General features: G+C 45.2%; 1 protein-coding gene and 1 pseudogene across 1 annotated transcript in view; one reads left to right on the top strand and one right to left on the bottom strand.

Annotated features, from left to right (window-relative positions):
- LOC149324292 (kelch-like protein 12) overlaps nucleotides 1–2,448 on the top strand; it is a 43,555-nt gene extending 41,107 nt beyond the window's left edge. The window contains exons 11-12 of the mRNA XM_089498717.1: nucleotides 260–446; nucleotides 1,988–2,448. Coding sequence (XP_089354843.1) covers nucleotides 260–446; nucleotides 1,988–2,114 — 314 coding nt within the window. The 3' untranslated portion in view covers nucleotides 2,115–2,448. The remainder of the gene's footprint in view (nucleotides 1–259; nucleotides 447–1,987) is intronic.
- The window catches only part of LOC149324290 (uncharacterized), a 380,857-nt pseudogene that overhangs the window by 146,988 nt on the left and 218,375 nt on the right, over nucleotides 1–15,494 (bottom strand).

Here is a 15,494-nt window from a genome sequence, read left to right on the forward strand (position 1 = left end):
AACCTCTAACAAGTGCAGCCAGTTGTACAATGATTTTTACACTAACATAATGCCCCAATGGGATTCTAACAGTCCAGGGAATAATTTGGGTTATCTTTCCTCTGTCCCTTTAGCAGTGATAACCTGTGAATATTAAAGAGGGTGTGGTATTATGAGAGATGCACATAGCTTACTATGTGCTTACAGAAAGACTCTCAGTTGTTTTCAGATGTGCTTAATGATAAAAATCTCATTTACTCTTCATGGTTTCTGTTTGTAGGAGCTGGAGTAGCCTTTCTGAATGATCATATTTATGCAGTCGGAGGGTATGATGGAACAGAATGTCTGTCCTCTGTAGAAGCATATAACATTCGCACAGACTCCTGGACAACAGTGACCAGCATGACAACTCCCCGCTGTCATGTGGGTGTAACAGTGCTCAAGGGAAGGCTTTATGCCATTGCAGGGTAAGCAGGCCAGGCTTCCTCAGCTGGAAGCTTCTCCATTTTATGGACTATACCAGCATGTTTGTTCTCTTAACACTTTGTTAGCTCCCTCCCAAGGTCCCTCTGTACTGCAGCCATTCACTCGAAACCACAAGGTTGCGAGTTCAAGACCAGCAAAAGGGCCCAAGCTGGACTCAGGCTTGCATCCTTCCGAGGAGGGAGCTAAAATGAGAACCCAGACTGTTGGGGGCAAATTAGCTTACTTGCTAATTAGCTTACTTGCTGTTCACCGCTATGATCTTTGGAATAGCGGTATATAAATAAAACAAATTATTATTATTATTATTATTATTATTATTATTTGTTGTTTGTGCTCAGGAATATGTCAGAAGAGTGTTGCATGCCTGGTCATAGAATCATAGAATCGTAGAGTTGGAAGAAATCACAAGGACCATCCAGTCCAACCCCATTCTGCCATGCAGGAACTCCCAATCAAAGCATCCCCAACAGATGGCCATCAAGTCTCTGTTTAAAGACTTCGAAGGAGGGAGACTCAACCGCACTCCAAGGAAGGAGCATGTTCCACTGTCAAACAGCCCTTACTGTCAGGATGTTCCTCCTAATGTCAGTTGTCATCCTGTCCATCTGTCATCACATCTCTGTTCTGATATTGCTTAAACTTTATGTTGTTGGCCTGTGCACCAGGGAATGATTGACTGGCTCCTGCCACACACTCCATGTACATCAGTATTATTGCAGTCAGACTGCTTGCATGTATTTCCACTCCTACTTCTTCAGATCATGGGGCATTAGCTTTCCTTCTCCATGGGGGGAACCCTTTCAGTTGCATGGCTTTATTAGTCCCTGTCCAATACATCCAGCTCTTCTCTCAGGGAGTGATTTCTTGGTTTTGTTCATTTGCTTGCATTTTTGTATTCTGAGGTGCACAGTGCAAGTCAGAAATACATATTTAAATGGATGGATGGCTACCTCATTGTCTTTACACATATGCCATACCAAATCTGTTTTGAAATGCATAATAGGATGAAACTGTACCATGATGTAACTATTCCTATATTACAAAGCACAAAGAAATGTGGACCATTTGCAGAAATATAATGTAAACATTCATCATATTAGAAGAAGCAAAAATGGTCATAGCAAATTTTTCCTTGTAGTGAATTCCTAAAAATGCAGGCAATGTACACCCATGTTGTGCAGTGGTTTGAAAGTTGGACTACGGCTCTGGACTAAAACGTTGAAGTCCCTGCTTGGGCATGGAAACCCACTGGGTGATCCTGGGCAAGGCACACTCTTCTAAGGCTGAGAGCGTATGGACAACCCCCCCTGAACAAATCTTGCTTTAAAACCCCATGATCAGTTCACATTACGAATGCCAGAAGTTGGAAACAACTTGATGGCATGCAGCAACAACAGTCTTCATCTGATTTAAACAGGTGGTTTTCCTACCCATCTGAAAGTATTTACATGTCTTCAGTGATAAAAATTCATACCTCCAAGAATTCATTATGTTTTCATTTCTAACCCTCTATTGCATATAGGTATGGTGGGGAGTCACATCTGAGAAGTATTGAGTGTTATGATCCTATCATTGACAGCTGGGAAGTGGTAACATCACTGGAGACCCAACGTCGTGAGCCTGGTGTGTGTGTGTTGCGAGAGAATTGACTCTCGTGAAAGCCTTGCAAGAGTATTTCCATGGGATAGAGAAGCTGTGACAGAAAGCACCGGATGACTTGGAGTTATTGATCTGTGGATGCCATGACTATTTCATTTGACTGCGCTGTATGCCCTGCTGCACATGTTCAAAGCTACTGATACCAGTTCAGAAACAGAGAAAGAAAATAAACTCCATATGTCACTTTGAGCTGAAACTTGAGAAATTGCATCTTCCTGTATGCTGCCCCTGTGAGCATGAGATTGCAGAGCAAACTGAACACTATGCCTTTTGACTTGTTGAATGCCTAAAATTAAGCAAGTCATCTTGGTTGTTCCCAAAGCATCAGCTCATAAAAGGAGATGTGCAGTTCCAAGATAGTGCCTGCATTTTTTGATATATAAAATGTGCTGCAGTGCGGTCATACTGATAGTGAACATTGGCCCCATTCTCACTAGCCCATTTGCTCTGGATAGAACTGGGCAGATCCGGTTGCCCCCATACCGAATCTGCCCAGGTAGAAGTTCACACTACCCTTTACCTTGATCAATGCAATTTGCCCCTCTGAAGTTCACATTTGCAATACCCTTTAAAATGGAGCCTCCTTTGTTGTCAGTTAAATTCACTTCCACTTTTGTCAAAGGTGACGCATCCTACAACCGTTGTGCAACGGAATTGGTGCTTTCCTCCCTCCTTTAAAAAAAAACTGGCGACAGTGTTTGCATATTCTGTCAACTTGTCAAATTAAAACACCTCCAGGTGTGTGTGTGTGTGTGGTGTGTGTGTGTGGTGTGTGTGTGTGTGTGTGTGTGTGTGTAGTGTGTATTTGGGTCATTACAGATTATGGCAACCCTAAAACGACCCCATCCTGGGGTTCTCTTGGCAAGAATGGTTCCGAGGAGATTTGCCATTGCCTTTCCCCTGAGGCTGAGAGAGTGTGACTCCCCCAAAGTCATGGGTTTCCACAGCCTTCCCTCTGAATGCCAGGCTCTAGCTTCCCCTTCGCTTCCAGCCCAGCATTTGCTCCTCTTTGGAACCTCTTCCCTCCCCTTCCCTTCAAGTCCAATGCCACCTCCAAAGCCCTTGCCTCCCCCCATGCCAGCCTCTTCCCTTCCCTTACAGTTCAAAGCATGCGCATAATCTGGCACAACAATAACAACAACAACAACAACACCTTACCCCAGAATGCCATCCCTGCATCCTCTTTCTTTGCTTTCCCTCTGATTGCCACCCCAAAATGCCCTACATACACATACACATATCTAGCAAAAGCATTCACACATTGTATCAATTTGCCAAAAAGGAAACCCAAGCATTTGCATATTCTGTCTCACACACACACACAAAATAATTTCTAAACAACGCCCCTTGCAAAGTGCCTGCCGTGCCGGAAGCAAGCAAACGAAAGGGAAATGTAGCACAAGCAGACGCAGTCTATCAATGTGTATCAACCTGTAGAACGAGCATTCGCATAATCTGTCAAAAATAAAATTACAAGAGAGAGAGAGAGAGAGAGAGAGAGAAAGAAAGCTGCCTGCGAGAGAGAGGCATGTTCTGCCCTCCCTCTGCCCTAAATCCCTCCCCTGAACTTGATCCGATCATGTCTGGGGCCGAGTTCACATTTGCCGGCAGCTGGGAAGAAACGGGTTTTTCCTAAAAGACACGGGAAATAATCCACTTTCGGAACAACCGCTCTAAGGGGGATTTGACCTGGATCGGGTGTGAAAGACCCTAATTCTGATGTGTTTAACCTGTAACAGTGAACAGTGATCAAATTATCAATGGGGAATTTAATTAGCTCAAGGTCACAAGAGGAGGCCTGTTACTACACCTCAGGGATCGGCCATTCGGTTTGTATACCAGGAACTAGAAATCCAGAAATGAGGCAGAGGCTCTAAGTACAATCAATGTCTCTTTTATTGGAAACGGGTTCAAACACACACAGGCACATACACACATGCATTCATACAAGACTCAGGAAATAACGTGTTAGATGTGGGATAGATAATAGAATCATAGAATCGTAGAGTTGGAAGAGACCGCAAGGGCCATCCAGTCCAACCCCCTGCCATGCAGGAAATCCAAATCAAAGCATCCCTGACAGATGGCCATCCAGCCTCTGTTTAAAGACCTCCAAGGAAGGAGACTCTATCACCTTCCGAGGAAGTGCATTCCACTGCCGAACAGCCCTTACTGTCAGGAAGTTCCTCCTAATGTTCAGGTGGAATCTCTTTTCCTGTAGTTTGCATCCATTGTTCCGGGTCCTGTTCTCTGGAGCAGCAGAGAACAAGCTTGCTCCCTCTTCAATATGACATCCTTTCAAATATTTAAACAGGGCTATCATATCACCTCTTAACCTTCTTTTCTCCAGGCTAAACATCCCCAGCTCCCTAAGTCGTTCCTCATAGGGCAAGGTTTCCAGACCTTTCACCATTTTAGTCTCTCTCCTTTGGACACATGGCTCCGGTTTCTCAATGTCCTTTTTGAATTGTGGGGCCCAGAACTGGACACAATATTCCAGGTGGGGCCTGACCAAAGCAGAATACAGTGGCACTATTACTTCTCTTGATCTAGACACTATACTTCTATTGATGCAGCCTAAAATAGCATTGGCCTTTTTAGCTGCCGCATCACACTGTTCACTCATGTTCAACTTGTGGTCTACTTGGACTCCTAGATCCCTTTCACACGTAGTTTCATTCAGCCGGGTGTCACCCATCCTATATCTGTGCATTTTATTTTTCTGCCCTAAGTGCAATACCTTACATTTCTCTGTGTTGAATTTCATTTTGTTAGCTTTGGCCCAGCTTTCTAGTCTATTCAGGTCAATTTGAATCTTGATCCTGTCCTCTGGGGTATTAGCTATTCCCCCTAATTTGGTGTCATCTGCAAATTTGATAAGTATGCTTGATAAGTATGCTTGATAAATAGGCTTCACTTAAGGTAATACTCACCTGATGTAGAGGTTCTATCTTGGGAAGTCCAATTTGTGTGAGGGTTTGTAAGGCTGCTAAATATTTAAGGCTTGGCAGACCAGGTCAGAGCGACTCTGACTTCAAGCGATAGAATCACAAACTGACATAGATTTTGGCTGCAAATGACCTGAGAGCAGCCGGTGACTAACCTGGGAGAGGCAGGCAGCACACTCCTAAATTTAGGAGATCTTTTAAAGGTTGAACAGGGTCTCTAGACAAAGGGCAATCAGTCTTCTAAGGAAACTGTTTGAAGTGTATTTCACATCTTAGGTCCATGTTTTGATCTCACCAAATGCCTCTGCTAGAGTAGGGACCCAAATGGCTATCCAAATGCCATTCCTTTGATTCAGATGGCTCCCTCTCAACCACATAGAGAGACACTTCCTTAAGGCATCTACCTGATAGCAGCTTAAGGCAGCTCCTCGCATGATCTCATCCATTTCCAGTTTGTTTCCAGGCACAGTTCAAGGCCCTGGTTATTACCTACAAAGCCCTACATGGCTCAGGTCCACACTATTTGGCAGACCATTTCTCCTGGTATGAACCAGCCCGGACTCTAAGATCCTCTGGGGAAGCCCTTCTCTCTGTCCCAACATCATCACAAATACGGTTAGTGGGGACACGAGAGAGGGCCTTCTCAGTGGCTGCCCTTCATGGACTCTGGAACTCCCTGATCTTCCAGGGAGATCAGAACGGCTCCCTCCTTGATGGCCTTCCACCGACAGGTGAAGCCCTACCTGTTTACACAGGCATTTAGGGATTTACTATAAGGACAGGCTGGGATGTTCAATGTTGGACCAGTTTAAAATTTCTTTTCAATGTACTTTTTATTTTATTGTACTAATTTTATTTATTTATTTATTTATTTATTTATTATTTTAAAATACTGTGAAGCCGCTCTGAGTCCCAATCCTGGGAAAAGAGTGGGAGACAAATAAATAAATAAATAAATAAATAAATAAATAAATAAATAAATAAATTTCCAGAGCTGGGAAAGGAAATTCGTTTACATATCAAAACCCAGGGCTTCCCCTTGTTTCAGTGGGAACCTGTTATTTAGATCCGAATCTAGGGCCATACAGCTACTCAGGTCACAATGATTTTGATATCAAAGTGCAGGTCAGGGCCTATCATTTAGTTATATTAAAAGGTGCAGATCAATGCCTAGCTTATCAACCATGCCACAGAACCTTACCTTGCTCCTTTGTAATGCCAGGTCGGTAAAGAATAAGACCCACATCATCCACGACCTCCTTGTGGATGAGGAAGCCAACCTGGCCTGTTTCACAGAGACCTGGCTGGGGGATGATAGTGCCATCACTTGGAATCAAACCCTCCCAGCCGGGTACTCTGTCAGTGAGCAGGTAAGGGAAAGTGGGCGAGGGGGCGGAGTGGCTCTGGTCCACAGAGATAATCTCACCTTGACCAGGATACCTATCCGGAAAACTGACCACTTCGAGTGTATGTACCTCAGCCTGAAAATCAAGGATAGTATAGGGATTCTGTTAGTATACCGTCCACCCCGTTGTCTAACAGACTCCCTATCTGAGCTGACACAGCTGGTCTCGGAGTTGTTGTTGTTGGAGTAGCCCTTATAATTCTGGGCGACTTCAACATCCCACTCGAGACCAGTTTAACAGGTGCGGCTCAGGAGTTCATGGATTCCATGACAGTCATGGGCCTATCCCAATTGGTTTCTGGGCCAACACATTGCGCAGGTCATACCCTTGATGCGGTCTTCAGTACGGAGCAAGAATATCCATGGGCGGAGGTAACTAGTACCACAGCACTAAGAGCCACCATCTGCCCCATCGGGGGTGGAGGGCCCATTAGAATGGTCCTCCCTCGAAGGTGAAAGGAACCAATTGGTTTCCAGAAAGCCTTAGAGGGTTCCTTGGTTGCTAATGCCGGTGATTCTGTCGAAGCTTTGGTTAATACCTAGAACACCGATATCGCCAAGGCCATTGACACAGTTGCTCCTAAGTGTCCTTTCCAACCAGCTCCTAATCATAAATCATGGTATACTGAAGATCTGAGGGAAATGAAGCGGGTTGGACAACGACTAGAGCGCGACTGGCGTGACACTCGACTCCTATCTGACAGAACTTGTCATAGGAAATTCCTTCGTTCCTATAGAGAGGCGATATATAGGCAGCGCAGAGATCTTTCTCCTCTGCACATATCACACCTGCGGAGTCCCATCCAGCAGAGCTGTTTAGGGTGGTAAGGGAATTGACACAGGTTCCACCTGTGCTGAACCCTTTGCTTAACCCGACAACGGCCTGCTGTGGTGTTTTTAACAACTACTTCGCAGATAAAATCTCTCAGATAAGAGCCGACCTGGATGCCGGGATTGTAGCAGAACTGACTGATGAGATGTCCAGTGAACCCGTTGTTGAGGTTAAACTGGATCGGATTGAGTTCGTGAGTACCGATGACATGGACAAGATCCTTGGAAATGAGAAGAAGACGACATGTCCCCTCGATCCCTGCCCATCATGGCTGGCCGTCCAGGGGGTGATGCCTTGAGGGCATTTCTTAGAGATGTCATCAATGCATCCCTTGGGAAGGTTGTGTTCCAACTTGCCTAAAGGAGGCGGTTGTTAGACCGCTCCTGAAAAACCCTTCCCTGGACCCCCTGGATATGAATAACTAAAGGCCTGTATCCCATCTGCCATTTTTGAGCAAGGTGATCGAGAGGGCTGTCGCCTTTCAGCTCCAAGCCATCTTGGATGAAACTGATTATCTAGACCCATTTCAAACCGGCTTCAGGACAGGATTTGGGGTGGAGACTGCCATGGTTGCTCTGGCTGACGATCTGCGTCTAGGCATTGACAGAGGAAGCGTGACCCTGTTGGTGCTTCTAGACCTCTCAGCAGCCTTTGACACAATAGATCACGACATCCTCTTGGAACGCCTGGGAGAGTTAGGCATCGGTGGCACTGCACTCCAGTGGTTCCGGTCCTTCCTCTCGGGTAGATTCCGGAGGGTGATGCTCAGGGACAGTCGCTGCTCGAAAATGGAGCTCAAATGTGGCATTCCTCAAGGCGCCATACTGTCCCTGATGCTATTCAACATTTATATGAAGCCGCTGGGGGAAATCATTTGCAGACATGGGGCAGGTGTTATCAGTATGCTGATGACACCCAAATATATTTCTCCATGTCCCAATCAGCAGCTATGAAAACAGATGGCATTTCTCCCCTCAATCAGCGTCTTGAGGCGGTAATGGGCTGGATGAGGAAAAACAGACTCAGGCTGAATCCAGACAAAACGGAGGTACTTACAGTAGGGGCCCCCAAACCAGGTATAGGGTTGCAACCTCCAGTCCTAGATGGGGTCTCCACAAAGGACTGTGTTCGCAGTCTGGGGGTGCTCCTAGATCCATCGCTTCACATGACGAACCAAGTGAATGCGACAATCAGGAGCGCCTGCTATCAGCTCCGGCTGATACGCCAGCTGCACCCTTTCCTGGAAGTAAAGGACCTAGAAACTGTTGTACATTCGCTGGTAACAGGGACGTAGCCAAGGAGGGGGGTTCTTGGGGTCTGGACCCCCCTCTTCCATTAGAAAAATGAATGGTGTGTGCTGCTGCGCCGCCGCACTCAAGCCCCATTATAATGGTGGCACTTAGTCTGGACCCCCCCCTTCCCAAAATCCTAGCTACGTCCCTGCTGGTAACTTCACAACTTGATTTCTGTAATGCGCTCTACATGGGGCTACCCTTGTGCCTAGTCTGGAAACTTCAACTAGTGCAAAATATGGCAGCCAGGCTGGTCGCCGGAAAAACTAGGAGTGACCGAATTACACCCATCTTAAAATCTCTTCACTGACTGCCTATTAGTTTCTGGGCACAGAACAAGGTGTTGGTTATAACCTTTAAAGCCCTACATGGCTTGGGTCCAACCTATTTGAGGGATCGCCTGCTCCCATATAATCCGCCCCGCTGCACCCTCAGGTCCTCTGGGAGGAATCTACTGCAGCCTTTAAAGACCAGACTAACTGCTCCCTCCCAGAGGGCCTTCTCTGCAATGGCTCCCAAACTATCGGACGGACGGACGGACGGACGGACGGACGGACGAATTGCCAGCTTAGACAGCTTTAGACGCTGTCAAGACGGATCTCTTCCGGCAGGCCTTTCCTGAATAAAGTGCCCAGCCACAGAATAACTGCCCCCCGCATCATGGATCAGTCCTCGCTGTATTTTATTGTGTTTTTAATAGATGTTTTAATTGTAATGTGTTTAATCCTGTTTTAAGGAGGGGAATTTGGGACATAATTTTGTAAATGTGGATTTTAATATGTTGTGAGCCGCTTTGATTGTAACAGAAAAGTGGGATATAAATAAAAGTGTTTTTTTAATAATTGTTTATTAAACATACAAAAACATCCATGTACAAATAACAACATATAGACATACAAACATATAAACATACAACGCTACCATGTCTTAGTAGCAATAACATACAATGCTTGTTATATTAAATTAACTGGAATATTTTCTTTACTTGCGAGATTAAATCTCTAACCTTACGTTGTAAATATAAATCATTTCCCATATAATATGTTGAGTTTTTTATACAAATATACTTCCTATTGGCCTAAGACTATTATGTTACTTTATACACATTTTGTTAAGAGTTTGTACAGAGACTATGTAAACATTGTCACATAATAATTGTAAGCAGTAAGACAATAAGCATAGTCTGTTGATATTAAGATTCAGATTTCAATTTGATTCTTTACACTGCTATGTTATTATATTTTGTTTTCTTATTTTCTCTATACTTTATAACACATAACCAATCCTCTTCGATTTCTTCTTTTGTTTTCCGTTTCATCAGAGCTGTCAATATGTCCATCTCCATTGCACCATAAAGGTTTGAAAGCCGGTCTTCTAAATCGGGTGTTGCTGGGTTCTTCCATGTCTTAGCAAAAATAACTCTTGCCGTCGTGACCGTGTATAAAATAAGACCTTTGGATTTTCTCTCTGTTTCTGTTTTCAGCTCAGAGGTCATCTTCAGCAAAAGCAAGAGTGGGTCAAAGGGGGTACTTTGATCCAAACCTGACACTTTGCTAGGTGCATTCATTTCCAATGCCTTCCTCTTTCCCCTCATGTCCACCACGGATGAAAGAAATGTGCATCTATTTTATTACATTTCCAACGTGCCGCATCGTGTTTTTTATAGACCAGATTCATTTTGTGAGGAGATCTGTGCCAACGATGTAGCATTTTTAAGGAGTTTTCTTTGTAGTTTTGGCAAAGTGTGAAGCTGTTAGAATTTCTCCAGTGCTATGGCCATTCCGACATCCTGTGACCATTTTATCATAGTATGTTTGATCGTTCCATTTTCAAGATCTCTCCTTTGTAATATCCTATAATATTTGGATATATATTTCGGTTTTTTGTCAAATATAATTTCATCTATTTCATTGTTTTTCACACTTATTCCGATGTTCCTGATGTCCATTTTGAACCGTTCTGTTAGTTGTCTATATACAAACCAATCATTAACAATATTTTCTGATTTGATTTGTTCGAATGATTTTAACTTGATATCTTCTCCCCGTTCTAATAAAGATTTATATGTTATATAGAATCATAGAATCATAGAATCGTAGAGTTGGAAGAGACCACCAGGGCCATCCAGTCCAACCCCCTGCCATGCAGGAAATCCAAATCAAAGCATCCCTGACAGATGGCCATCCAGCCTCTGTTTAAAGACCTCCAAGGAAGGAGGCTCTATCACCCTCCGAGGGAGTGCATTCCACTGTCGAACAGCCCTTACTGTCAGGAAGTTCCTCCTAATGTTGAGGTGGAATCTCTTTTCCTGTAGCTTGCATCCATTGTTCTGGGTCCTGTTCTCTGGAGCAGCAGAAAACAAGCTTGCTCCCTCCTCAATATGACATCCTTTCAAATATTTAAACAGGGCTATCATATCACCTCTTAACCTTCTTTCTCCAGGCTAAACATCCCCAGCTCCCTAAGTCGTTCCTCATAGGGCATGGTTTCCAGACCCTTCACCATTTTGGTCGCCCTCCTTTGGACACATGGCTCCAGTTTCTCAATGTCCTTTCTGAATTGTGGCGCCCAGAACTGGACACAATATTCCAGGTGGGGCCTGACCAGAGCAGAATACAGTGGCACTATTACTTCTCTTGATCTAGACACTATACTTCTATTGATGCAGCCTAAAATAGCATTGGCCTTTTCAGCTGCCGCATCACACTGTTCACTCATGTTCAACTTGTGGTCTACTTGGACTCCTAGATCCCTTTCACACGTAGTTTCATTCAGCCAGGTGTCCCCCATAATCCTATATCTGTGCATTTTATTTTTCCGCCCTAAGTGCAATACCTTACAATTCTCCGTGTTGAATTTCATTTTGTTAGCTTTGGCCCAGCTTTCTAGTCTATTCAGGTCATTTTGAATCTTGATCCTGTCCTCTGGAGTATTAGCTATTCCCCCTAATTTGGTGTCATCTGCAAATTTGATAAGTATGCTCCCAATTCTGTCATCCAGGTCATTGATAAAGATGTTGAATAGCCCTGGGCCCAGGACAGAGCCCTGTGGGACCCCACTGGTCACTTCTCTCCAGGATGAAAAGGAGCCATTGTTGAGCACCCTTTGGGTTCGGCCGGTCAACCAATTACAGATCCATTTAACAGTTCCTTTGTCTAGCCCACATTTTACAAGCTTGTTTGCAAGAATGTCATGGGAAACCTTGTCAAAGGCCTTACTGAAATCAAAATATACTATATCCACAGCATTCCCTTCATCTACCAAAATGGTCATTTTATCAAAGGAAGAGATAAGGTTTGTCTGGCATGACTTGTTTCTCTGAAACCCATGTTGACTTTTTGTGATTATGACATTGCCTTCTAGATGTTCACAGACTCTCTGTTTAATTATCTGCTCCAGAATCTTTCCTAGAACTGATGTCAGACTAACTGGTGTTCCTCTACTATCTCTTTACTTATTCTGTGCTGAAATTCCCCTATTCTGTCCTCTGCTCCATTATCCTCAGGTTGAGCCCCTTTTCCTTTTCTGAGAAGACTGAGGCAAAGAAGGTCTTGAGTAATCTGCCTTTTCTCTGTCTTCTGTTAGCATTTTGCCATCTTCTCCACGCAGTGAACCTACCGTTTCCTTCTTCTTCCTCTTGCTGCGGACATATCCAAAAAAGCCCTTTTTATTGTTCTTAACCTCTCTAGCAAGCCTGAGTTCATTCTGCGCTTTAGCTTTTCTGACTTTACCCCACAAATGCCTGCCATTTCTTTGAATTCCTTTTTCGTGATTTCCCCCTTTTTCCATTTCTTATACATCTTCCGTTTCAAACTCATCTCAGTTGGAAGTTCCTTAGTCATCCATCCTGGTTTCTTGAGACACCTCCCGTTTTTCTTTCTCTCTGGAACTGTTTGAAATTGTGCCTTCAGTATCTCCCTTTTGAGAAAGTCCCATCCGTCCTGAACTCCTTTATCTTTTAGTATTTCTGACCATGGAATCGCCCTCAATACTTCTCTAAGTTTACTGAAATCCGCTCTCCTAAAGTCTAGGATGCGTGTCTGACTCTGCCTGGCTTCTCCTTTCCACTGTATTACAAACTCCAGGAGAACATGGTCACTTCCACCTAAGGATCCCACCACTTGCACCCCATTAACCAAGTCATCCTTGTTGGTTAGGATCAGATCTAAAATAGCTGACCCCCTTGTTGCCTCTTCCACCTTTTGGACCATGAAATTGTCTTCCAGGCAAGTGAGGAATTTGCTAGACCTTGAGGATTTGGCTGAGTTTGACTTCCAGCAAATATCAGGATAGTTGAAGTCGCCCATCACTACTACATCTCTCTTTTCTGACTGTGTGGTCATCTGTTCTAGAAAGATATCATCCAATTCCTCAGTCTGATTTGGGGGTCTGTAGTAGACTCCCACCGTAACACCCTTGTTGTTTCCCTCCCCTTTGATTCTTATCCAGATGCTCTCCACCTGGCTTCCATGATTGATGTCCAGGATCTCTTCACTGGTGTAAATATCTCTGACATATAGTGCTATTCCTCCTCCTTTCCTGTTTGGCCTATTTCTCTTAATAAGGTTATACCCCTCTATTTCCACATTCCAATCATGAGACTCATCCCACCAGGTTTCAGTGATGCCTATTATATCATATTTGCTTTGTTGTACTAGGAGTTCGAGTTCATCTTGCTTATTTCCCATGCTCTGTGCATTAGTGTAGAGACATCGCAGACCATGGTTTCCTTTTACTTGCTGCCTGTGCAAGTTTTTTTGCCTCCCACTGCTGGGTCCTTGCACTGTTTGCCTTGTTTCTCTATGTCAGTTTGACTATCTTCTCCAGCCCTTTCGCCTTCCTTAATATTGTCTCCCTTCCCCTCGGAATTCAGTTTAAAGCCCTCCTGATCAAGTTCTTGAGACTGTTGGCAAAAACATTTCTTCCAACTGGCGTGAGATGCAACCCGTCTGCTGCAAGAAGTCCCTCCTCATGGAACCGCAGCCCATGATCGAAGAATCCAAATCCTTCTCGGCGGCACCATCTGTGAAGCCAGTTGTTCACATCTGCTATTTTCCTCTCCCTTCCTGGACCATGCCCTTCAACTGGCAGAAGAGACGAGATGACAACCTGTACATCCATTCCTTTCAGCTTCCTACCAAGCGCCTCGTAATCCCTTTTGATGTTCTGAATGCTGTGTCTTGCAGTATCATTAGTTCCCACGTGGACCAAAAGGAAGGGGTATTGGTCAGTAGGCTTGACCAGTCTTGTCAGCCTCTCTGTCACGTCACGGGTCTTTGCACCTGGAAGACAACACACCTCTCGAGACATCTTGTCAGGCCTACAAATCACTGCTTCTGTACCCCTCAGCAAGGAGTCCCCCACTACGACCACACGCCTCCTCCGAGGCTTAGCAGCGACTGTTCCCTCGGGTGGGACTCTCAGGCTCCCCTGCTCCGTCCCTGAAGTCTGTCCATGCTGCTCTTCTTCATCCTCCTTGATAAGGGAAAGAGCTTCGAATCGATTCTCTAGCTGCAAGCTCCCCGAACAATTCCTTCTTGGCTTACTTCTCTTTGTGACATTCCTCCAGCTGTCTGCCTCCTCTCTTTGGCAAGTGACCTCTTCCACCCGAGCATCTTCCTCTGCGTGGTACTCATCCAAGATGGTTAGTTCTATTGTGTCCAGGAAATCCTCTTGTTCCCTAATATGCTGAAGTGTAGCTACTCTGGACTCCAGCTGCTGCACTTTCTCCTCCAAGAGTGCTACCAACTTGCACTTGGTGCAGGTGAAGTTCTCCACTTCTGTAGGCAAGAAGAGAAACATGCCACAAGAGTTGCAGGTGACTGCGGCAGATCCCTCGTTGTCCATACTGCAAAGTCTTTAGTAGTAAATATAACAGTCAATCTACTGGGAATACTTCTTTAAAGGTAAGTACTGGCTGCTATCTTACACTTAAAGGGAAGGTTCTGTTTCAATATCTGATTCTAACCTGATGCCACTTGAACAGAGTTGTTGAGTTAAAGAAAACTAAAATTCGCGCGCCGTTAGGCACGCGACTCTGGAAGGTGGTATATAAAGCTGGTCTGATAGCTCCGCCCCCTTGTGACTCACAGATGTGACTCACAGAAGCTCCTCCCCTTCAGCAACGAGCACACGGTCTCGAGCACACGGTCTCAAAATGGCTGCCAAGCAGCTCCTCTCCTTCTCCTCTCTCTGGCCGGACTGTTCTGGAAGGCTCTGAAAGTTGGTATATAAAGCTAGTCTGCTAGCTCCGCCCACTTGTGTCTCACAGATGTGACTCACAGAAGCTCCTCCCCTTCAGCAACGAGCACACGGTCTCAAGCACACGGTCTCAAAATGGCTGCCAAGCAGCTCCTCTCCTTCTCCTCTCTCTGGCCGGACTGTTCTGGAAGGCTCTGGAAGTTGGTATATAAAGCTAGTCTGCTAGCTCCGCCCCCTTGTGACTCACAGATGTGACTCACAGAAGCTCCTCCCCTTCAGCAACGAGCACACGGTCTCAAGCACACGGTCTCAAAATGGCTGCCAAGCAGCTCCTCTCCTTCTCCTCTCTCTGGCCGGACTGTTCTGGAAGGCTCTGGAAGTTGGTATATAAAGCTAGTCTGCTAGCTCCGCCCCCTTGTGACTCACAGATGTGACTCACAGAAGCTCCTCCCCTTCAGCAACGAGCACACGGTCTCAAGCACACGGTCTCAAAATGGCTGCCAAGCAGCTCCTCTCCTTCTCCTCTCTCTGGCCGGACTGTTCTGGAAGGCTCTGGAAGTTGGTATATAAAGCTAGTCTGCTAGCTCCGCCCCCTTGTGACTCACAGATGTGACTCACAGAAGCTCCTCCCCTTCAGCAACGAGCACACGGTCTCAAGCACACGGTCTCAAAATGGCTGCCAAGCAGCTCCT

Source organism: Sceloporus occidentalis, unplaced genomic scaffold (genome assembly GCF_023333645.1).
Source record: "Sceloporus occidentalis isolate IW3139 unplaced genomic scaffold, rSceOcc1.0.p SCAF_1, whole genome shotgun sequence".
Taxonomy (NCBI): Eukaryota; Metazoa; Chordata; class Lepidosauria; order Squamata; family Phrynosomatidae; genus Sceloporus; species Sceloporus occidentalis.